This window comes from Ochlerotatus camptorhynchus, unplaced genomic scaffold, assembly GCF_037179485.1.
Source record: "Ochlerotatus camptorhynchus isolate MF236.1 unplaced genomic scaffold, CSIRO-AGI_Acam_v1.1 ptg000457l, whole genome shotgun sequence".
Classification (NCBI taxonomy): Eukaryota; Metazoa; Arthropoda; class Insecta; order Diptera; family Culicidae; genus Ochlerotatus; species Ochlerotatus camptorhynchus.
The window spans coordinates 1,655,442-1,678,901 of NW_027040943.1; the positions used below are offsets into that span (position 1 = coordinate 1,655,442).

The following is a 23,460-nucleotide window of genomic DNA, read 5'->3' on the forward strand; positions in this document are numbered from 1 at the left end:
TTATTTTGCCGTGATGGTACCCAATAATTCAGTGCCAACATTTCAAAGGGGCGTAATTGCTTTTGTAAACAATGGCTTTAGCTATCACACTGATTTGTTTTGAATGACTGAGCGTACATTTTCTATGGAAAAATTACTCAATTACATGCTGTGTGAGCGAAGGCAAGCGGTTTGCGTTGCCTGCTCGTGAGTGACTGAATGTTTTTGTTAGCTCTTTCATCGTTTAACGTTTGTACAAACAGTCTGCACAGAGCAACCCGAGCAAAGCTGAACATCAAATTGAAATCAAAATTTGCTGTTATGATGTAACTTATTTTGAATACTCCAGTTGATCTCATTTTGGTTGACTTAACGGTTAACACAGCAAAAATGAGAGCAAAATTTTACACTGTTGAAGCAAACGGAAAACTAATCCTGCTTTCAATGAAATCAATTTGATTACTGATTTTGCATTCATAATGTTTAACTGAATACGGGCCTAGAGTAAATGGTTACCATTCATGTTTCTCAAGCTGAAAGACTTAAGCTCCAATCTCACCGCGGGCAAGTCACGAATGACCTAAAATGTGTTAAACAAATCAGATAAACGATAATCATTAGTTCAACGACAGATGAATTTCAATTAAATTTTAAACAAGACGTAAACAGCAGAACTTCAAGTTAAGTTGCTTTTATTTGAAACGTCTTGACTGCATAATGAAAGCACAATATGATATCAGAATTATGTCGCAACAATTGAAATCAAAATGAGTTTTCATTATGATATGAACTGCACACTTTAATATCGATTTGCTTTCATTTTGTTAACCGACTTTGCTCGGGAATGGATTGAATAGTGCAATAGTGCTTTCACAATCAGCCTAGGCAGTCAATAATTTTAAGCTCTGGTTACACGACTAAACGCTTGGATGTCGTACAAACGTGTCTGCAGCAGTTGTACAGAAAAAGGCGAGAGAATTTTTAATATATTACATTTAATTCAATATTAAATAATTTGTTAAAGATACATAGCGTTCTAAAAGCAAAACCTCTCGGAATGCCGAAGCAAAGCGGAAACTGTTTGAAAAAAAATCTTTCTCATCCGTTACTTTGTGCTGTACCATGTGTGGAAAGTGGAGTAGATAGGGTTTTTGATCTAATTTCCGTCCTACTAAGCACAACCCGCGCTTTACCTCTCTTTTTTGAACGAATTTAAACAAAAAATGGAATATTTATGTCAAAGATGACTTCTAAATTCATTCATCTTTCCATTGGATTTGATAAAGAGTCACAAATTGTTGAGATATTGTTTAAAATCTAACACTGCTTCTTGATTCTAAATTCGTTCTACGAGTTTCAATTCCGTCCTAACGCATTGAAACGCCATTAGATTTTCTTCGTCCAACGGATAAATGTAGAAGAAGAGGATTCGCTAGGAGCGCTTCTTTTGTTTTGAGAACAATGAGCGTAAATATTCATACAATGCACTCTAACTGGATTTATGTTGTAGCTAATGAACTTACGCATCAGAACAAATGTATTATTGATTTGTGCATGGTGAAATCATTGATATTATTGATCTTTTCTGATCGATAGAACGGAAATGGGCGATTACGACGAAGTAGTGCTCCACCCTATCAAGAAAGTGTGTGAATCGGATGAGAATAATGAGAAAAAACGCAAAGATAAGAACCTGGATGCTAAGCAAGGAAAAGAAAATAGTAAGTACAGTCAAAACTCATACAGCGCGGTTAATAGAGAACGCCCTATAGGAATCGGTATTAACGAATACACATAGCATATGGGATTTGAGCTAATTGGGGCCTAACTCTTATTTTTGGATCAGGCGGGATTCATGCACTCAACCGGTGGATGTAAGATTCGCTGCGGTCCAATGCAAGAAAATTGGAGACCGAAAAATGTAGAGTATATTAGTGAGGTAAATTTATTATGTCGAAAAAAATAGGAAAAAGGTTGCCGACTGGACTCGAACCACGAACGTTGCGATTATCAGACTTGTGCTTTCTCCACTGCTCTCTCCATGCTTCTGAAGAAGGATAGCCTAAAAGCAAACAAGAAGCGCTCATTTCCTCTCACACTCGACTTCGTATGCTTTTTCTGCTGGAGAGATTCGAGGCAAGGGTGTGCGTCGTTCTACCATGTTATACATAAAAATCAAGGCAAATGCTTGCTTGTGTAGGTGAAAGCACAGACAAAACACGAAATAAAAAAGGCAAAAAACCATTACATCGCCTGCAAGGTCAACTTCTAACATTCGCTGCGATGTTCATGAACAGAGGATGATAGGAAATGGAACTAACATTCATTGTAATAGATTTTTGGTTTGCGTGTGGGTGCCCACGCTACCACGGACCAAATTTTCGCGATTCGGCATGTTCTGCAGAAATGCCGCGAATACAACGTGCCCACACATCATTTGTTCATCGATTTCAAATCCGCATACGACACAATCGATAGAGATCAGCTATGGCAGATTATGCACGAGAACGGTTTTCCGGATAAACTGACGCGATTGGTTAAGGCGCTGATGGATCGAGCGATGTGCGTTGTTCGAGTGTCGGGGACATTCTCGAGTCCCTTTGAATCTCGAAGGGGGTTACGGCAAGGTGATGGACTTTCGTGCCTGCTGTTCGACATCGCATTAGAATGTGTGATCAGAAGAGCTGGGATAGACACGAGTGGTACGATATTCAGGAAGTCCATCCAGCTCCTTGGCTACGCCGATGGCATTGACATTATGGCACGGAACTTTGAGATGATGGCGGAAACGTACATCAGACTGAAGGCTGAAGCTAGACGGATTGGACTTGCCATCAACGCATCAAAGACAAACTACATGAAAGGAAGAGGTTCTAGGGAAGACAATGTTAGCCTCCCACCCCGAGTTCAGATTGACGGTGACGAAATCGAGGTGGTCGATGAGTTCGTGTATTTGGGCTCACTAGTGACCGCCGAAAATGACACCAGCAGAGAAATTCAAAGACGCATTATGGCAGGGAATCGTGCCTACTTTGGACTCCGGAGGACGCTTCGGTCGAATAAAATTCGTCGCCGCACGAAGTTGACTGTCTACAAGACGCTGATTAGACCGGTGGTCCTCTACGGCCACGAGACCTGGACTATGCTCGTGGAGGACCAACGCGCCCTTGGTGTTTTCGAACGGAAGGTGTTGCGTACCATCTACGGTGGAGTGCAGATGGATGACGGAACGTGGAGGAGGCGACCATCCATCGTCCACATTGCAAAAATTGGGTGACTACGGTGGGCTGGGCACGTCGTAAGAATGCCGCACGACGACCCAGTGAAAATCGTTCTAGAAAGCTACCCAACAGGAACAAGAAGAAGAGGAGCGCAGCGGGCAAGGTGGATCGACCAAGTAGAAGGTGACCTGCGGACCCTTCGCAGGCTACGAGGCTGGCGAACTGTGGCAATGGATCGAGTAGAGTGGAGGCGACTTCTTCGGACAGTAGAGGACAACAAGGCCTTAGCCTGATTGGTAAGGTAAGTAAGTCTTATTTTTGGATAATTTGACGAGATAACATCCTGGTATCTTTGTAGAGCAGATAAATGGCTATTTGGAATTCAATCTTCTGAAAAATCTCCCAGATATCGCTAAAAGACGCTTGCTAGATTTATTCAATTCCTTGCTAGAAAACAACATTGTACCGCCTAAATGGAGACAGGTCAAAGTAATAGCCATTAAAAAACCTGGAAAATCAGCGTCTGACCATAACTCATACCGTCCGATTGCTATGCTTTCGTGCATTAGGAAATTGTTGGAGAAAATGATCCTTCGGAGACTCGATCACTGGGTCGAATCAAATAACTTGCTATCAAATACACAGTTTGGGTTCCGCAAGAGCAAAGGAACAAACGATTGTCTAGCGCTGCTTTCCACAGATATTCAACTGGCCTTTGCACACAAGGAGCAATTGGCTTCAGTATTCTTGGACATTAAGGGGGCTTTTGATTCAGTTTCCATTGAAATTCTGTCAGACAATCTGCACAGATGTGGACTTTCTGGAATTTTAAATAATTTCTTGTACAATTTGTTGTCAGAAAAGCAAATGAACTTTTCCCTTGGACAACTGACAACTTCCAGAATTAGCTACATGGGCCTGCCCCAAGGCTCATGTCTCAGCCCTCTTCTTTATAACTTTTACGTCAAAGATATCGACAACTGTTTGGCAGAACAATGCACGCTAAGACAACTTGCAGATGACGGTGTGGTTTCCGTAAGAGGTCCACATGCCGTGGACTTGCAAGGACCATTGCAAAATTCCTTAGATAACTTGTCTTCTTGGGCAATGAATCTAGGGATCGAATTCTCGCCGCAGAAAACTGAACTGGTAGTGTTTACTCGAAAGCGGTACCCAGCCCAAATGCATCTTAATCTTTTGGGCAGAAACATTACCCAATCATTGTCTTTCAAGTACCTTGGGGTCTGGTTTGATTCAAAGTGCACTTGGAATGCCCATATTACGTATTTGAAGCAAAAATGTCAGCAGAGGATCAACTTTCTCCGTTCAATTTGCGGCACATGGTGGGGTGCTCATCCGGGAGACCTCATAACGCTTTATAAAACAACTATTCTCTCTGTTCTAGAGTACGGCTCTTTCAGCTTTCTCTCGGCAAGAAAAAGTCACCTAATAAAATTGGAACGAATTCAATATCGTTGTCTGCGTATTGCTCTAGGCTGTATGCACTCAACGCATAACATGAGTCTCGAGGTTCTGGCAGGAGTAACACCCCTCTAGAACCGTTTCTGGGAGCTCTCTCTCAGAATACTAATCAAATGCGGAGTGACGAACACACTTATAATTGCTAATTTTGAAGAAATTCTTGGGCTGAACTCACAATCTCGATTTATGAGAATCTACCACCACTACATATCATCAGATATGTGTCTTCCTTGTTATACTCCAGACCGTGTTCACTTCACCAATCGCAGTTCCTCAATTGAATATGATCTGACCATGATACAAGCAACTCATGGGATTCCCGATCAACTTCGACCTATTATTATTCCGCGTATTTTTACTGAAAAGTACCAACAAGTCAATTGCATGAAAAGATATTTTACAGACGGGTCCCGTCTCAATGGATCCACTGGCTTCGGTGTCTTCAATGAAAACTCTAGCGCCTTCCGCAAACTTCAGGAACCTTGTTCCGTTTTTGTTGCTGAGCTGGCAGCAATCAACTTCGCATTGGGGATGATTTCCAACATGCCCGCAGACCATTACTTCATCTTCTCGGATAGTCTCAGTTCTATTGAGGCTATTCGGTCGATGAAACCAAGTAGGCACTCATCTTATTTCCTTTCAAAGGTAAGGGAGCAGATGTGTGTGCTGGTCGAAAGATCATATATGATTACCTTTGTATGGGTCCCCTCACATTGCTCAATCCCAGGCAATGAGAAGGCGGACTCTCTCGCAAAGGTGGGCGCGCAGGAAGGCGAATTGTATGACAGGCAAATTTCACACGATGAATTTTACCATTTAGTGCGTCAGAGTACCTTTTCGAGTTGGCAAACCGATTGGGACACTGGAAATCTTGGACGGTGGTTACATTCAATTATTCCTAATGTTTCTTCGAGAGCGTGGTTTAAAGGCTTGGGCTTAAGTCGTGACTTCATTCGCGTGATGAGTAGACTTATGTCCAACCACTACTCGCTAGATGCTCATCTCAATAGAATAAACCTCGTGGACAGCAACATCTGTCGGTGTGGAAACGGTTACGATGACATCGAACACGCAGTTTGGCAATGTACGGATAATGACGCCGCCAGAGAGCGACTTTTGAATACCCTCGAGGCCCAAGGAAGACAACCCTATGTTCCTATCAGAGACGTGTTGGCAACCCGTGATCTCTGCTATATGCAGTCCGTTTATGTTTTTCTTCAAATGTCTAGTATAAGAATTTAATTCCTTTTGTCTTTTGTCTCTCTTTATTAGTTTTTGTTTGTCTTGTCCCCCCGTCTCGATGAGTCTCATCGTCGCCCACTGGTCACCCACCATAGCCGGTCGAACTCCGGACGAAGCTAGAACAGCACTACCGTTCATACTGGCGACAACGCTCTGATGAGACAACGAAACCCTACCCCAAGCTCCTCCCCTGATCCTATCCTTCAAAAATGTACCCTTCTAACCTCGAGTAAGCCGCGAGTAATCGGCCCAACTCCTACTAGACATAGAATTAAGTGAATCTTGTTACACACAGTGAACAATGAATTATCGGCTCCGTAAAGCTAACGCGATTGAGCCTTCCAAATAAACGAACTAGATAAAAAAAAATGGCTATTTGCTGACAAAATTTAGCTTTCTCTATGGCACTACCTGCTGGTCCTACGGGAAAGCCGGATCAACCGTAGAAGTGGTCAATTCATGAAACTGACCCTAGAGCTCTTTGCTTTTTTTTCTGAAGTACTTATGCAAGACCCATTAGAGTATAGTAAATTTGGACTTGCGTCTGTAAAATGGACCCCAGTTATTTCGAAAGCACGAGGGGCCAACGGGATGACCTTCCGGAAGATCAGGAACAGCCGTAAAAGTGGTAAATTAATAAAATTGGTCCTAGAAAGCACTTCTAGAAGACTAATTTGAACGAATTTGGACTTGTGACTGGAAAATGGACACTGAAATCTACTGGGTGAGCTTTAGGAAGGTCCTGAACTACAGCGAAAATGGTCAATCCATGAAACTGGGCCTAGAGTTCGGTGTTTTTTTTTGTGACTTGTTACAAGAAAAAGGGACCTAGTGATCATGAGGTTAACTTTCAGAAAATAATCCTAAATATGAGTATTTCCGGAACAATGACGACCTGTAGAGGCTAGCAATCGATTATTGACGCCGTTTTGGAGTAAAAAATGGCGACCTCTGGTTTGTGAAAGTTAAGTGTTAAATACCGCATAATATGTTCGGGGACGATGTCTAGAGGTCGGAAATCGATGATTGATGCCATTTTGGAATCCAAGATGGTGACTTCCTGTTCATGAAAAAGGGTCAAATACTTCACAATATGGGCATTTCAGGAACGGGATGACGTGAAAAGGTTGTAAATCGATCATTGACGCCCTTTGGGGATCCAAGACTCCTTCAATTTCTATCCACTGGATTTGTCTTTCGGTATAATTGACTACTCCATGTCTATCTGGATAATTCGGAAGGTAACTCAGTGGTTACTCCAGTGTTAGTTTTCCGGTCACAAGTCCGAATTCATTCTATGAGTCTTCTAGAAGTGCTTTCGAAAAAAACACACAGAGCTCTAAGACCAATTTCATCAATTGACCACTTTTACGTTTGTTCTGGGTTTCCTGGAGGAGCAGGTAGTGCCCTAGTGCAAGGATGAAGGTATAATTCACCAAAGCTTGCTCGGTCATCTATTTGCTCAATAACATTCTCAAAGACACCAGGACATTATCTTTTCAAATGTTCAACGACGTTGGTTCTCCTCTTTTCTCTGTACTTACAGGTACATCAGTTAATAAAATGAACATCACAACTCCGAATGTTGCAGAAGCATTTGAAGAACTGGAATATCTAATAGAAATGCGAGTATGATTTTGGAAGCAATAATTGAAGACAATCACACGAAGTCGTCCAACACATCTGATTACGCTATAAATTATCAAACCATTCGCCGTTCCCGAATGAAACATCGTGAGACGCTGGCGAAAGCAGTAAATATTTTGATTTTGTTCTATGATTCTTAACTTCTTTAATTCTATAATACAAAAAATTTAAAATTCTATTGCTCGAAAATTCTAAATTTTTAGACTCCTAAATTTTTACATTACTAAATTTTTTACTTAATAAATTCTTTAATGTTTAAATTCTTTGTTTGTATTTTTATCTTAATTTGTTTGCATAGCTAACATTATCATCATTTTGTTCATTTTGATTGAAAATTTTCCAGCTGAAGCAAAGCTTTGATCCTGATGTACCATTGGTAGTACACTGGGATGGAAAGATTCTGTCTGACATCAAACTTCTTTCGTTACCTTCCCTATCAAGTGGAACGGCGGATGCTGAATCAGCTGCGTTAATGGAGACAATCAACGAGTGGGGTCTGCAGGAAAGAATAGTTGGAATGACCTTTGATACAACTAGTGTTAACTCTGGCAACCCGTCTTCCAGTTTTACTGAAAAGAAACTTGCTACCATTGGCATGCCGCCATCACATCGCCGAAATTGTATTCAACCACGTTTTTGAAATATATGGCGATAAGTCGAAGTCCAACAATCTCGATTATTTCAATGAATTCAGAAAATAATTCAACCAAAATCGGAGCAACCAAAAATTCCGGACCGCTATGGATGATCCGGAGCTGAGGACCTTAACTGAACCATGAAGAGACGGAATCATCGCGTTTTGTAACGACCGATCGGATTACGAAGAGCTCCTCGAATTGGTCGTAATGTTTTTGGGCGGAGTTCCTCCAAAAGGATTAAGATTCCACAAGGCAGGTAGCCGTGCGAGGTGGATGGGCCGTGAAATATACATTTTGAAATCGTGGATGTGCAGCGAAAACTTAGATGATCAGTCTCTTTGGAAGCATTACACAACTTTGGCTCTATTTCTATCGCAATGCTTCATTCGATATTGGTATCGTCTAAGTAGTTCTGTATCGGCCCCTCGAGTGGATCTGGAATTTTGGTCAGATCTCCACAACTTTCACGATCAACATTGCCATGAAAGCCTTTCAAAATCATCTATGGTACTTATCGGAATGGAACGTGGCCCTTGCTTTTTTCGATTCAAAAGTAGAAATAGACGAAAAAGTAAAGATGGTAGCTGCTTTAAATGAACCAAAACAAAAAAAATTATCGAAAAATCCGGAAAATGACGCAAACTCAGCGAGGATAAAGTTCCCGTCAGAGCAACTAACATCAGTGACCATTCGACCCTTTCGAACTTTATTACTGAGGCTTCAAGAGAGTTTTTTACTGTAATGAACATCTCCACCGATTTTCTCGGTGAAAACCCTGATTTTGGATTTAAATCAAGATTATCTGAGTGGTAAGAAAATATAACAAATCATCAAGATCAAAGTTATTTTTTGTTGATGTGTCATGTTCGTGAAAATGTATTCACTGTTACAAACCGAACGAGAGTAATATATTTTCATAAACATTTTTTTCAATCTTGAACAAAAAAAAAAGCGCTCTAAAATTTTTGAAAGTGGCGGCGGTTCTGTTCTACTTAACAGCGCAGCAGCGAGTTCAAGCTCTTGAGGTTGTGAATGATGTCACGGAAAGGGCCGTAAAGCTTGTTTCCGACCTCAACAACTCGGTAGCCAAGAATCCCGAAAAACATGAACACTTACAAGTTGTGTAGTACCACCGAAAAATGAAGCCGATGAAATATTGAAGTCTGAGCAGCAGCACATCGACTGATAGATTTGAATAAATTGTGCGCCAGAGCAAATACACCCTTGTGAAAAATCACGCTTGCTTCCAAATGACCCCCGTGAAACATAATTGTTGTACTATACCGGAAACCTGTGTAAAGTTTCATCAAAATTGATGATTCTTTGCGCATGATATCGGCTTTCCTCCATGCTGAGTGAACCCCCACACAACGTGACTGCCTCGCGCAGACAGCAGCAGGTGGCAGCTGGCAGTGCTGCTAGAAACAAAAAAGAATAATGAGCAGTTTGTTTGGTTAGCAATCAGTAATGGCTAAATAACAAGCGTCGGATCGTTTTGCGGTGTTGGAAGAAAAGTTTCCTTGTAAAATTTCCTAGGGGGTTGATTTATTTTTAGAGGACAATGGGTGCCCTCACCACATTTTTATTTGAAAAAGTAAGTTTTCCCATAGAAAATCCTATGTAAAATTAAAACCTCTGGCGCTAAAATATAGTTCCACCGACCGACCTGAAATTTTACACTGTTATTCTAGTACCCATAAGGCGCCTGGAAATCTTACTGGAACTGGAATTTGAATTTTGTCCCATCCTACTAACCAGGCTTCTCATGGTGGAACCAGTGCCGGATTTAAGATCCAGGGTACCCGGGGCTTCAATTCTTATGGCGGGTTGGGGGGTTCCATATTATGTGTTTTGACAGATTGAATCTCAAATGCGCCGATGTGGTTTTGACTGTGAACTCTCTGCATGAACTTTTCTTTCATTTACCTACCGTTTACCTATGATCATAACTCTCAAATGTTTAGAAAATATGCTACTCACCCGAATAACCAATCGTATTTTTCGACACACCGACATGTCCTATTCCTCCCGGTGCTCCCACGACGATACCGCCCTCCGGTCCTTCGATCCCACCGGGCAGTGCTCCCAGACCACCACCGCCGATCCCAGCCGCCCCCAGTCCGCCGGAAGCGCTGCTGGAGATGGTGGTCGTCGGAAACACCGATCCACCCGGTGGTATCGATTCCGGATCTGGCATCGGTGGATAGATGGGGTCGCAGCATTCCCGCTCGGGAAATTCACTAGCCCTCACGAAGGTGGGTCTCACCCCAAGGCAGCAGCATCCTGCAGCCACCAGAAGCAAAGCGCTAAATGTGTGCCCCCTGCTCCGGTGCCCATTAGTTACGGTGTCACTTAAGGTGCCGGTGTCGGTGGTGGAATTGGTGCCGGTGGTTGCCGTCCATTGAGGTGCCACCGTTGTTGTTGGAACTCGTTGTCGTTGCGTTGCCAGCACGGTTATTCTTCCTATTCTGCTTCCTCCTTCATCTTCTCTTCTTCTCACTCTGGTGGCGACATGGTGGCCACCAGTGCCATGCTCGTTGCACCGTCGTCTCATTTTATGCGAATCTTCTTTATTCGGGACTTTCTCATTATACTTGCGGGTGAAGTTTAATCTTTATTAGCGTCACCGAACCACGCGCACTCGGGGCGGGCGGGGTAGAGGACCGGAATTTCACCCAAAAAACACTTGCACTGACTGCAGGGCTCACACCTGCTTCTTGCTGCTGGATGGAGAGCAAACACACGTAGCGATTAGCTGTTTGGTGGGATACGTGGGAAGTTTGGTACAAGTGAAAACGAGATTCAGATGAAACACTGGTTCACGGCGTTTTCTGGGAAATTTAACTTGATAGAATTGAAGAACTTTTAAATTTCCACAGAGCGAGGGTTTTGGCCCAGTGTTTCGATTATCGTGACTTTCCTCGCTCACAGTGTGAAGTGCAAATTGCTGTAGAAACTGTAAATTCTTATCTCACCACCGACCAGCAAAAAAAAAATATAACCATCAGGTCCAGTCAACAGCTGGTTGGCGCAGGGTTCCAGTGCTCGGTGTATGACGTTTGCGTGTTTTTCTCACCGTTTAACCTAATTGAATTTTTCGGCTATGCTGTTCCCGAGTGCAGCGTAAATCCACCTGGGAGCAAAACTTTTGGGCTAATTACGTGAAAAATCACGTAAATTGACTGATCACATTCAATTAGTCGACTACTTTAGTTCCAGTTAAGCTTACTGTAGCTGCGGGTGATTCACTTTTCTCCGGAACAATGTGGAGACGGATGATGGTTTGTGGTGAATTGATGCAAATGAGCAAATGCTCATGATTCCGGAAATAATGATTTCATATGAAATCGTTAGGATGTAGGAGCAGTTCATTGAATCACTGACTACGAACAAAACCGTCTGCATGCAAATAATCTGGTTCCTAATAATGCTTCAAATCTGTTTTTTTATGGATCCGGGGATTATTTATGCATGCGTTGCTTCCACAGGGAATAAGAGAATAAACGACTGAGTGGGCCCGTCCGTCCGCATAGAATTTGCCAATGGCTTTTGTTTTTGTGCTAGTAATGCTATTTAAACGATTTTATTGTATTGTATACGTTATGCTAGAGCACTGTTCAATTATCCTAATAAGCTTGTTAGATACTTTCAATAGGTATCCAGTACTCATGTGAACATATTTGCCAATTAAAAATACCAGAAGGCATATTTGTTCAGGTTCATTTAGTGGAATGAATTATGGATCAAAAAGGTATCATGCCAGATTTAGCAAAGAACACAGTTGATCTTCTCTGGTTGTTGGTTGGCCCACAAAGAACTTACATAATTAGGAACAGTTTAGTAAAGCTGGCCAACAATCATAATCAATGATTTCACCGTGCACAAATCAGTAAAACGTTTGTGCCGATGCGTTAGTTCACAAGCTACTACACAAAGCCTAGTAGAGCGTATTGTGTGAATATTTACACTCATTGTTCTCAAAACAAAAGAAGCGCTCCATTTCAATGCGTTTTGACGGAATTGAAACTAGTAGGACGAATTTGGAATCAAGAAGCATTGTTAGATTTTTAACAATATCTCAACAATTTGTGGTTCTTTATCAAATTCAACGGTACTTATGGAAAGGAGTCAAATTCAACGGTACTTATAGAAGTCATCTTTGATCGAAACATTTCATTTATTGTTAAAACCCGTTCAAGAAAGAGAGGGAAAGCGTGAGTTGTGCTTAGTAGGACGGAAATTAGATCAAACCCCCTATCATCAAATGAATGGTATATGATGGAAATTTTCCTCAAATTTCATCTGTTTCTTTGTTATGATAGGAGATGAGAGTGTTGAGAAAATTGCAATGAATCATATCGTCAGGTCATTTTCCACATAGATGGCACTGTTTAACTGGTAGGATGTATTTAAACTCTCCATATAGAAATTGAGAGAAGTGGGAATAATTCACTTTCGATGCATATTAAGGTAAAAAAATTAAAGGGTTGCGTCCTAATGTATGTCATGCACTTTTTGACTATTATACCTTATCTTATTTTTTTCAAGTATTTCATTGTTTCGGTTATGGTTCAAAACTCGCGACAACTCATGTTAGCATAATCAGTCCACCATATTACGCATAAGATAATGTGGTTAAATTTAATGTTATGGTTAAGAATTGACAGAATTTTCCCTACATAACTACATTGGGTTGATCAATGTTGAGCTATTTTCCTGTGATCAATGTGCACTGAATTCGACATCGACATCGACTACAATAGAAAATGATACTATTTTGTCACACATTTTTGTTGATTTGCACCTCAGCAGGGCTGGAAAGCACCTCAGAGCGTTAGCAAAGCAACTTTGTGCATGCATCTCACAACACTCGACAAAGAGTGAGTGATTCTCCCATTTACTTCGTACACTCTTTTCCAACTAATCTGTGAGAAAGCGATCCACACAATGAGCGGTACACTCCGTGCGACTCAGGGAGCGAGTATAATACAACAAGCACTAATGTCTTCTTTGAATTCGTTGCAGACTTTGCTTACCACGACTGCATGCATAGGAGATGAAGAAGAGCATAACGAAGAAGAATTTTGTCTTTTTGCTGGGTTTCCCATTTGCAACCCTACACTGAGTGGCGCTCTTTGCATCGGAGCCATCGGAGCGATGGCTACACATTAAGCTTTCATTATTTCTGGGTGTGTCTGTCTTCTCTTCTCCGCTGCTTTACACTTGCGCAGGGTGAAAGACAAGCGAACTTTGTATTTGCTTGATGTCCACTTTGTTTATTTCAGAAAATCAGTACATTGCGCACATTGATTGATCAGATGACAGCCCTGCACCTCAGTATAGTACACAAAAAAAAGCATGCATGTTGTGGAATAAAACAATCCCCAAAAAATGCGCTTTTTTAACAGTAGCTCCATCATTAGTTTTAAACAGGGTTCCTTCCATTCATTTTGGCTAAAAAAAATGTTTTATAAAATTATGGAATAATAAGATATTATAATAATATTTTGTTTGTGTAAGCAACAAGAAAAGATTGTGGAGTTTGTGTTTGACACATAATACCAGCCAATGTTGCTGCATGAGAGTCGCAATAAGCGATTTTGTCATTTATCTCACCCACTCTTCACTCTTCACTCTTCGCGAAGAGGCGATCAGAAAATCGCTCATTGTGGCTCTGTCAAAGCTAAATTTGCAGGTTTTATGTGTCAAACACAAACTTTAAATATTTGTCTTGTTCCTTACACATACAAAATACCATCATAATATCGTATTATTCCATAATTTCCTAAAACATTTTTTTAGTCAAAATGAATGGAAGGCACCCTGGTTTTAAATTAGGGCTCTGAAGCAGAGAAGAGAGTGAAGGTTTCATTTTATGATAACGCAACAGAAAGTTGTTTTCCCTATCAGAAGACGGTACTTTCAAAATTGAACAAAATGTTGGTTCATATGTCAGCGAAGTAGAGGAGGAAGGGGTAAAACAATCATACATATGTACATTAAGCACCTCTTTGTTCTCCAATTTGAAGGACAATCCTAACATAAAAGTATCATGCATCATCATTATGTACTCTACAGCGTGTTCGTAGAATGATGCAAAATTTAATACAGTGACTTTTCCCAAATCAAACGTTTGGTTTCCAATAAGTAGGTGCTTAGAACAACATTAATTGGAAATTGGGGGATTCAGCTATTGAATTTCAAAGTCAGAACAAAAGCTCGTATACAGGTTCTCCACCTGTTCAATGCTTTGATAGTAAGCATCATAGTTAAGGTGCATCGGGCAAGTTGGAACGGTACGTGTACTACCGAAAACTACTACATTAGAAATAATCTCAGAGATTATTCACTTCCGCTAAGAGATACATTTACCGGTTCAACTTCCCCACGCGCTTCTTTCTCTATGCACAGTATATGCATTTAGGTTAACATCCAACATCCCTCCTTCTTTACATATTCTGCACGAAAGAATACTTTCTAAGCCTCGCCCCTGACAGGATTTCCCACCGTTTTGTTTTATGAATGAGTCGGGGCAGAAAGTATCGTTTGTGCAGAATATGTAATAAAGGATGGACTTCGGATGTTAATCTAATTTCCCTTGCGCTGAACTGGCCAACTTGACGTGCCGCAAGGGCTCCCTAAGGGTTTCTACTTGTAGAGACCTGAAGCTAAGTGCTAGTTCCACAGTGACAATATCACATCAATAAGTTTTCCCAAATTGTTGTACCAACCCTTCATTTCGATGACTGTATGATTGCCGAAATGATACGGAAATGGGTTAGTGATGTGATATTGTTTATACAAGCTGAGCAGTGTGTGGGGTCCTAGGTGACATTGATCGAGTCTCTTTATCGATTTGCTCCTTTGTTAATAACTTTGCTAAAAAACCGTTTCTTTTCGTGTTTTCCGTTCAATGCGCTAGATAACTTTTCCACGTTTGGTATTAGGGGCTGTTCATTAACTACGTAGACAGTTTTTAGGGATTCTGCCCCCTCTAAACTGTCTACGTAGTTAATAAACAGCCCCTTAGTTGAACGGGACCCAAGTCTCCTTCCACCCCATCGCTGGTTGTCAAGGTGATCATGCCGTGATACACATTTAACCGCTGACTTGCTCCTGCTCATTGCAGAATGCAGTGCCACGCCGTCCAAAGCGGTAATGAGCTAAAGCACGACAGCAGCGCTGTTTTATATCATTTCAGCTTCAAACAAAATGATATGCAATCAAGTGGTTCTCGATTATGATGACTGGGTTTGGGAAAAAACGGTAATTTCATGAAAACAGTGATAACATTATCAATTGTATATTTTTCAAAAGTTTGTTTTATGGAAAATTGTAAAAGTGTTTATTTCAGCAGATACGTAAAGTAATATCCTATCGATTGGCGTATGTGGATTTTAATTTCATCTATAAATGACAAAATTAAAAGCGTTCAAAACCTAACACTATTTCACCACACATATTTTTTGATTTGTACCTCAGTATAGTCGACAAAGACGTAGTTCTGCGTCAAAAAGTGTGCGACAGCCTAAAAAAAAATCATCCATGGACTTTGTCGTTCACTTATTTCCCGGACATTATTGTTAATCATACTACAATTAAATAAATATGATTTTCCCCATACAGTTTTACCCAAGGGGTGTTCAAATCTGCACATCTCAATCTGTGCCTAATACTTTATCTGTGCCAAGCGTTGTGCCGAGCGTGCCGAAGTTTTGCATCAAGGTTTCAATCTCAGTATCCCATGAGTTTGGCAACCCTGCAGTTTTGACTTTTGAGATCGTTTGTTTACAATGTCAAGCTTTCATAGACGGTTCATTTAAAAACAAAGAAAAAAGTTGTGAACATAAATTCCTATATTAAAGGAACTATTTGAGTACATATGGAATACGAGTGCAAGTTCTGTTGAAAGTCAAATGAGTATAAAATAACACGCGTGAGTCATTCCTTTCTCTTGGTTCAATGATGCCAAATACCAGCAGCACTTTTGACCTCATCCCATGCCTCTTTCATTTCAGAAACTAGTTTGGTACATCGCTAGCATTTTTTTAGATTCTAATATAAATCACTGTTTCTCCAGTATGGACTAGAGATGGGCAAAACGTATCACTTAGGTGAACGGCTCAGAACCAGTTCATCCATATAGATGATCCGGATCTTTTCAATGGTTCATCGGATCACGTAATCCTTGTTAAATTTGAACTTTTGTAAAGGATCTGTCTTTACAATATTTGTCACATCCACATAACATTTGCCTGTTGCGAATACTGTTGCGGATGTAAATATTCATGCAAATTGAAATATTATTTACGGATTCGGTATTCCTGACCTCACTGAGAAGAATTAATTCAACGATGATTCAATCTAAATCATTACTATTTCCGAACTGATAACAGAGCGAAAGGCTAATGATCCGATTCCTATAAACAATTAGCTGTAGATTATTCACTCTCGATCTCTAGTATTGACCTGTATTGACGGATATTTTTTTCACTTGGGAGTAAACAGCCTTAGCAACGGGTAAATCGATTAGAAAAACTTCATCGCTCAGCAGTGTTGCCGTTTTATATCATATTGTTCGTGACATACTTGTCAACGTGTTCCTTAACGTGCCAAACAGTGTGCCATGCTGTGCTTCGGCACAGTGTGCAGAGTTGATTACCCCTTGGTTTTACCTACTTTACTACCAGTCCCCAAGGAGCCAACCAATTCAAATTTGAGAAAGAAAATGTTCAATCTCTCAACATGCCATGTATTTTGATGACATTCTAGCATACATATAGTAGTAGCCTTAATTTTACTTTTTTTAAACTGTTATATTTACAAACACACTAACGTCAGCCATTCTGAACCGATTTTTTAAATTGCAAGTAAGGTATTTTTCTTTAGAATAGCCTCTAGGTTCACACTTGTCAGAGTCCACCAACCCGTACACCCAGCCAGTTTCTACATCTTAATTCTAAGGAGATAGGGGAAATGGCTCCTGTGGATCTAAGATTGGGCCCATCGCAAAAAATCTGCAATTAATCAATTTTATCTAGTTGAACGCGTCAACTACCTGGAAAACCTGGTAAATCTGAAATTTTCAAGGAATTTTCAAATTTATTTATCAAGTGAACTCGGGAACTATTTGACAGCTCCAGTGTGATGTCAATGTACCCCGAAAATTCTGGTACTCTGGTTCTGTCAAATCGGATAATGGTAGAGTAAATTAACAGTTGGTCTTATTTTTAATCATTTTTTTTTTTGCGAGTTTCTAAGTTTTTTGTTTTTTTTAAACTTTAATGTTTTTTTCTAAAAATCTTCCAATTGACTTAGTTTGACGGTATCGGAAGATGTCTGTCTGTGTATGTGTGTGTGAGAGCACGTAACACAATTCTCTTAAGCGCATTTCTCGGCTACCACTCTACCGAATTCAACGCAACAATCGCCAAATGGAAGGTATTATGATCACATTGACTGCTGTTGAACAAATTTAGAAGCGTTCAACTATTTCTGGAGATATGGATGGGACTAGTTCCAAAAAAACATGGATTTTAGGAATTATGTCGTATTTCTCGGTAACCACTAATGCGAATTACACGCAACAACCACCACATTAAAAGTATCATGATCCCATAGCTTCGCTCATAGAAAAGGTTCAGCCATGTGAATGTGAGCCATAATACTAAATTTGAAAGGCAAGGAATACAACCTATCATGTGACAAAACAAATTACTTCAAAATATGATAACCAAATCAATTGTGGCCGTTTCCAGCGCCGTATACCACATCGGTTAGTTCGGGGCATGTCCCAGATAGCCATCGGCTGGTTTTCTTCCCTGAATTTTCAAGAAACATTAGCATCAGTCAAATAAAAGTGGAGGATTTTGTGGCTTTGGGAAATCTATACATCTCCAAAGGTCCCGTCAGGTCGGGAATCCACCAGTATTTAGAAAAGCTTAACAATAGAACTTACGACCCCACTATTTTGGCTTGTTGTAAGGTGAATGAAATCTGGGAACTTCCCCAAAACATGGAAAAGTTCTTTCTTAGTGCCTATTTTTAAAATTGGAAAAACAACTGACATACGTTATTACCGTGGGATTGCCACTATCTCTTGCATTCCAAAGATTTTTGAAATAATTGTTAATAAACAAATATTCCATCAAATCAAAAACAGAATCACTAACATGCAACATGGTTTCTTCAAAGGCCGTTCAACTAACACAAATTTACTTGAATTTTTTAACTATTCGCTGATTGCAATGGATAATGGAAACCACATTGAACCTCTTAACACAGACATCAGCAAGACATTCTATCGCATTGACATACCCTTGCTACTCTTCAAATTGCAAAACAGGGGGTTGGACCAGGACTTCTCAAATGGCTCGAATCATATCTAACTAATCGCCAACACATAATTAGATACAAAGGGAAGAAATCGAATCCCATTCAAGTCACTTCAGGAGTCCCGCAAGGCTCCCATCTAGATCCCCTTTTGTTTATACTATATGTAAATGACATATCCATTATTCTCAAAAACATAAAAGTTTTAATTTATGCCGACGACATAAAGCTCTTTCTAGAAATAAGGAACAAGGAACACATCAGGATATTCCAGATTGAAATATACATGTTCTATATTTGGTGCGATAAAAGCCTTTTGCAACTGAACTTATAAAAATGTAATTCAATAGCTATTAGTATAAAACGGAGCACATCATATAGCACAACCTTTTTTAGAAAATCAGTCGGCAGAAAAGTGTGAAAGAGTTAGGGATTTAGGAGTTATCATAGATTCTAAACTAACATTCAGTGATCATTATAATACAATCATCAAAAGAGCAAACAGCATGCTTCGCTTTATTAAACAATGTAGCTATAATTGTGTGAGGTCAATACTAGAATAATGCAGCGGTCACCTTAAAGGCTGATTTAAAGTAAATTGGTACGCCCCTCGCGCACCGCTAGCACGCCTCTAGTGTTGGGAATCGAAAATCTTTGAAAGTGGTTTGTTTACACTTCTATAGAGAACAACTGGTGCAAGTTTGATCAAAGTAGTCGATCGCGTTCCGAAATAACGTCAAATGGAACTCGAAAGAAGAAAATATATTGTGCACAAACATCTGGAAAATCCAGACTGGTCCGGTTCCAAGCTGACTAAAGTGCTGAAGATGCCGAAAACAACAGTTTGTCAAGTGCTGAAAACCTACAAGGAATGTAGATGATGATGTGGCCAGAAGGTACAACGCCAACTTTCAACCGGTGCGGAACAGCCTTGTCAGGTAAGGATACAAGTCGTACAAAGCCAGTAAATATCCAAGTCGGCACATGAACCAGAATTCCGTGGCCAAAAAGCGTGCACGGCTCTTTTACGACCGTGTGTTGACGTAACACAAGGGCTGCACTTTGATCGATGACGAAACATACGTCAAACTTGGTTTTAAGCAGCTTACCGGTCAAAAGTTTACATCGCGGCTGGACGTGGAGATATGGTGGGAAGATTCAAGTCCGTGTTTGCCGACAAGTTCGCGAAGAAGGCCATGATTTGGCAAGCGATTTGACATCCTCGACGATGACATCCCAAGTTTACATCGAAGAATGCCTGAAAAAGCGTGTTTTGCCGTTCATCCGCAAGCATAGGGGAAAAGCCATCTTTTGGCCCGATTTGGTCTGCTGTCACTACTCTAAGGTGGTTCTGGAGTGGTATGCTACCAACAAGATCGATTTTGTCCCCAAGATAATGAAATTTCCGAATTGCCCCGAATTTTGACCAATCGAAAGAACTGCTGATGAAGAACAATGAGGAGGACCACACAATGCCGTTGCTGCCGAGTAAACAGAATCGCGTGACACACATTGAGAGTGGTCTGCTTCTGTCGACAGCCGAATGAACACTGATGGTATTGATTCTGTAGAACTCTTATCAAAAGTAAATTTTATGTACCTTCTGCGCAATCGGAATATTTTTTTACAAACCACCATTGTACAAATTATGCTAAATTTGGACTCAAATGATGACCACTCACGACAAGCACTGCGCAACTATTGACAACAATTAATATTTAAAATATTATTGTAACAAACCCTAGTCCTGAGAGCTTCAAACTAGGGGATGAGGATGCTTCAGTTATCAAAGGGACATATTTTAGTCCTTGTTACTTATTATGCCTTGTTAATAGTAGCAACACACGGGTAGTGACCATCGCCGATATGAATTTTTATATTGTTCAATTTAAATGTTGAAGATACATTGTTTATGTTCGTAGAGCACGTAAAACACTTTTCCCTTTGTCCTTCTCATTTTCTTTTCCGTTTCCTTTCCTTCTTCTGTTTTCAGAAAGCGAGTAATGGCGCTGTAACCATAAGTCATAAAAGGCTAGTACTAGAGTTAGTGCTCAAGTTCCAACCGTCAGTGGAAAATAGTTCATCACATAACCTTTCTAGATTAGAAGCTTCCAACGACCAACCAATCATATAACTACCAAAAAACGGAACGGACAGTACGAGGTGTCCACGTTTCATCCATTTATTGAATTCTGAAGCATCGTGTTTAAATTTTCTATTTAAAATGGCCCGATGTGATTGCACTCATCTTGCCCCTGCACAGTAGGTCTGGCCGTTTTGGTATGTGTGATGCATATTCGATATGAAACATATATCAAATAGACAAGAAATATGAAGAAGGTATATCAAATATTTTCCAGGATGTTTTCAAGAACTGGCTGTGTTGGTGTTTGTTGATATTAGATTAGATTAAAAGTATACTTAAGGTGTTTGGCCACTGTAGTGGGCCCAAAACATAGATTTTTTTTTTCACAAAACTAAAATTTGGGAAAATGTAATTTAAAATATTTTCAATAAAATGCTGAAAACCGCATTCTTTAAAAGTGTTTCTGTTAGTCAAAAAAAAAATCGCGAAATTTACCCATTTTTTCGGCTTCTACACTGGTCTAACCCCTTAAGTCAATAACATGTTTAGCATTAACTTAATGAAAATATTGACCTGTCGTCTACGTTCATCTTTCTTCTTCTTCGCATTTCAAGCTTAATGCTTTTTTTCCTTGATTTGTTTTCCGTCGATCTTGTTTTCTGTACTGAGTACGAATGCTACCGACGCCAGGAAGGCAGCTCTCACACCTGGACCCTACCTATCGACCCATCAACTCATGAACCGGGGACCAACGGCTTTACTTCCCTTCGGAAGAAAGGCGTCGCGCTTACCACTACACCACTGGCGCCGCTGAGCTTAATGCTTGTCGCATTTAAGCTTATTGCGTTGCGTGCTCTCAACTTAGTGTTATAGATGCATTTCCACCCACTTCTATACCCAGGGAAGTCGAGAAATTTTCCAACCCGAAAAATTCCAAGACTGGATCGAGAATCGAACCCAGTCACCTTCAGCATGGTCTTGCATTGTAGCCACGCGTTTACCGACTGAGCTAATGGAGGCCCCTGGTAATTTATTACAGATTTCATATGATTTCGCCTCAAATCTCACATCAGTGTAGGATCCACTTCTAATCAATTGACCCGGATTGTTGAACAACTCTGGCACCTTTGAAAGATCGATTTGTTCCATCGAGCCACCAATCCGGCTGAATCTAGTCCGGGAAAAAATTATCACTTCCCTCCTTTACCAACCCCCCTCCCCCTCATAAATTGTCCAGCATTCAGAACAGCCCAGTGGATCGATAATTCCACCGCCTTATTATTCCCAGCCAACCATAATTTCTGGGCTGTGGCTATATAGTTGGCGTGAAGGTAATTATTCTTGCTTCGCTACCTCGAGGAATTCCCGAAAACGTAAGGCGTTAAAAGAAAAGTTGGAGTCCGGTTAATTAGCAGCTCCCTCCACCGCACATACCCAGTAGCACCTCCCGGAGAAATTTATTTGCTTCGGAAAACCACCAACAGGGCAAGGTGAAAAGGAAAACGGAAAATTTATGTTATTTCACGTCATAACGCGCTTGCGATGTTTATGCGCGTACACTTTTCTGGGTTTTGTGGCGCGATGGAATTCAGCCAAGTTTTTGATGGCCATAGCTGCCACTAATCCCGTGGGAATACCGCCGCTGTCTGTTGAACGTTTATGGATTGAGAGACTTGCAAGGGCTTCTTCGTTCGCCAGTCAGAACACCATGCACCACCGGTGGAGAACGGGAACGAAAAACAATCACGGTTTTGTCGACTAACTGGCTTAGAGAGGATAAGACAACTTGACGGATTGGTTTGACTTCAAAGCGTAACTTTGAGTGAAGCAGGACGTATGGCGGGGAGGAATTATTGATTCAGTAGAGGGAAATTTGACAACTATTGCATTCATACAAAACTGCGCAAGTGCTCGAAGATTTCTCAGTGGAAGGCAGGCATAAGCTCCAGAACGATCGTAACAAATCACAAATCCGTGCCCCTGACGCTTCCCAGCTGACTCGAAATAATGGAGTGTGGCATCACTAAATGAACCCCTGCCGGCGCTGGTGGTTCCCCCAAATCGTTTGATTTTCCCAGAAAAAAAAACTCCCAACTACCAGACTGACAACGAACCGGAGTGACAGCCCGTGGCTCAACAGTAGTAGTAGTAGGGCAATATTTTTTAGCCATTTTTTTCCCCGACTATCCAGCCGTCGACGGAAGCCACCAGTCACATGCTCCGAAATAGGCATAAAATCAACGTTCCGCAACTGGTTATGGCGGGAAATTTTCGGGGAAATTGCTGTGGCTGCCTGCCAATGCAACATCCACCACCATTCTAGTCGGCGTTGGCGAGGAAAGTGGGGGGTAAGGCCAACAAAAGGCAAAATCTGAAATTAAAACTATGCATACATCACGCCTGGGAACTCGCACCCGCCCGGTGCCAAACAATATTTTGTTGATGATGATGGTGGCGGTGTGGCGGGCGATACGGGAGGGTATGTGAGTTCGGATGTGTGAAGAGATTTGCTGCCATGGATGGTGCGGTACATGCCCCACCAGTCAGTCAAAAAGGCTAACGAACGGGCAAACCAACGAAGCTACCGCCAGGCATCAGGGGCATATGATGGCTGGTTGGTCGAAATGTCAAGTGGTAAATCTGCACTACACTGAACTGTGACGGATTTTTGTGCGGGTTCCTGTTGGAGGGGGGGGGGGGGGGTGGCTAGAAATTGACATCCACCAGTTCGATTGAGGCGGCGATGTTTGTCGAGTGTTGGATTCGGTATGTGGGCAGACGGGAGTGCTAATCAATTGTGGAGTTTGAGCTCTGTTGGTGAATTTGACATTTC

The 23,460-nt window shown here is 41.0% G+C and overlaps 1 protein-coding gene across 4 annotated transcripts in view; it reads right to left on the reverse strand.

Moving 5' to 3' along the window:
* The window catches only part of Gfrl (Glial cell line-derived neurotrophic family receptor-like), a 933,561-nt gene that overhangs the window by 575,993 nt on the left and 334,108 nt on the right, over window positions 1–23,460 (reverse strand). For 2 of the 4 annotated variants that reach the window (XM_065235009.1, XM_065235012.1), the window contains exon 2: window positions 10,190–10,932. The exons of 1 other annotated variant lie outside the window; for it this stretch is intronic. In XM_065235009.1, coding sequence (XP_065091081.1) covers window positions 10,190–10,763 — 574 coding nt within the window. In that variant the 5' untranslated portion in view covers window positions 10,764–10,932. The remainder of the gene's footprint in view (window positions 1–10,189; window positions 10,933–23,460) is intronic. One more of the 4 variants, XM_065235010.1, reaches the window with a different exon arrangement.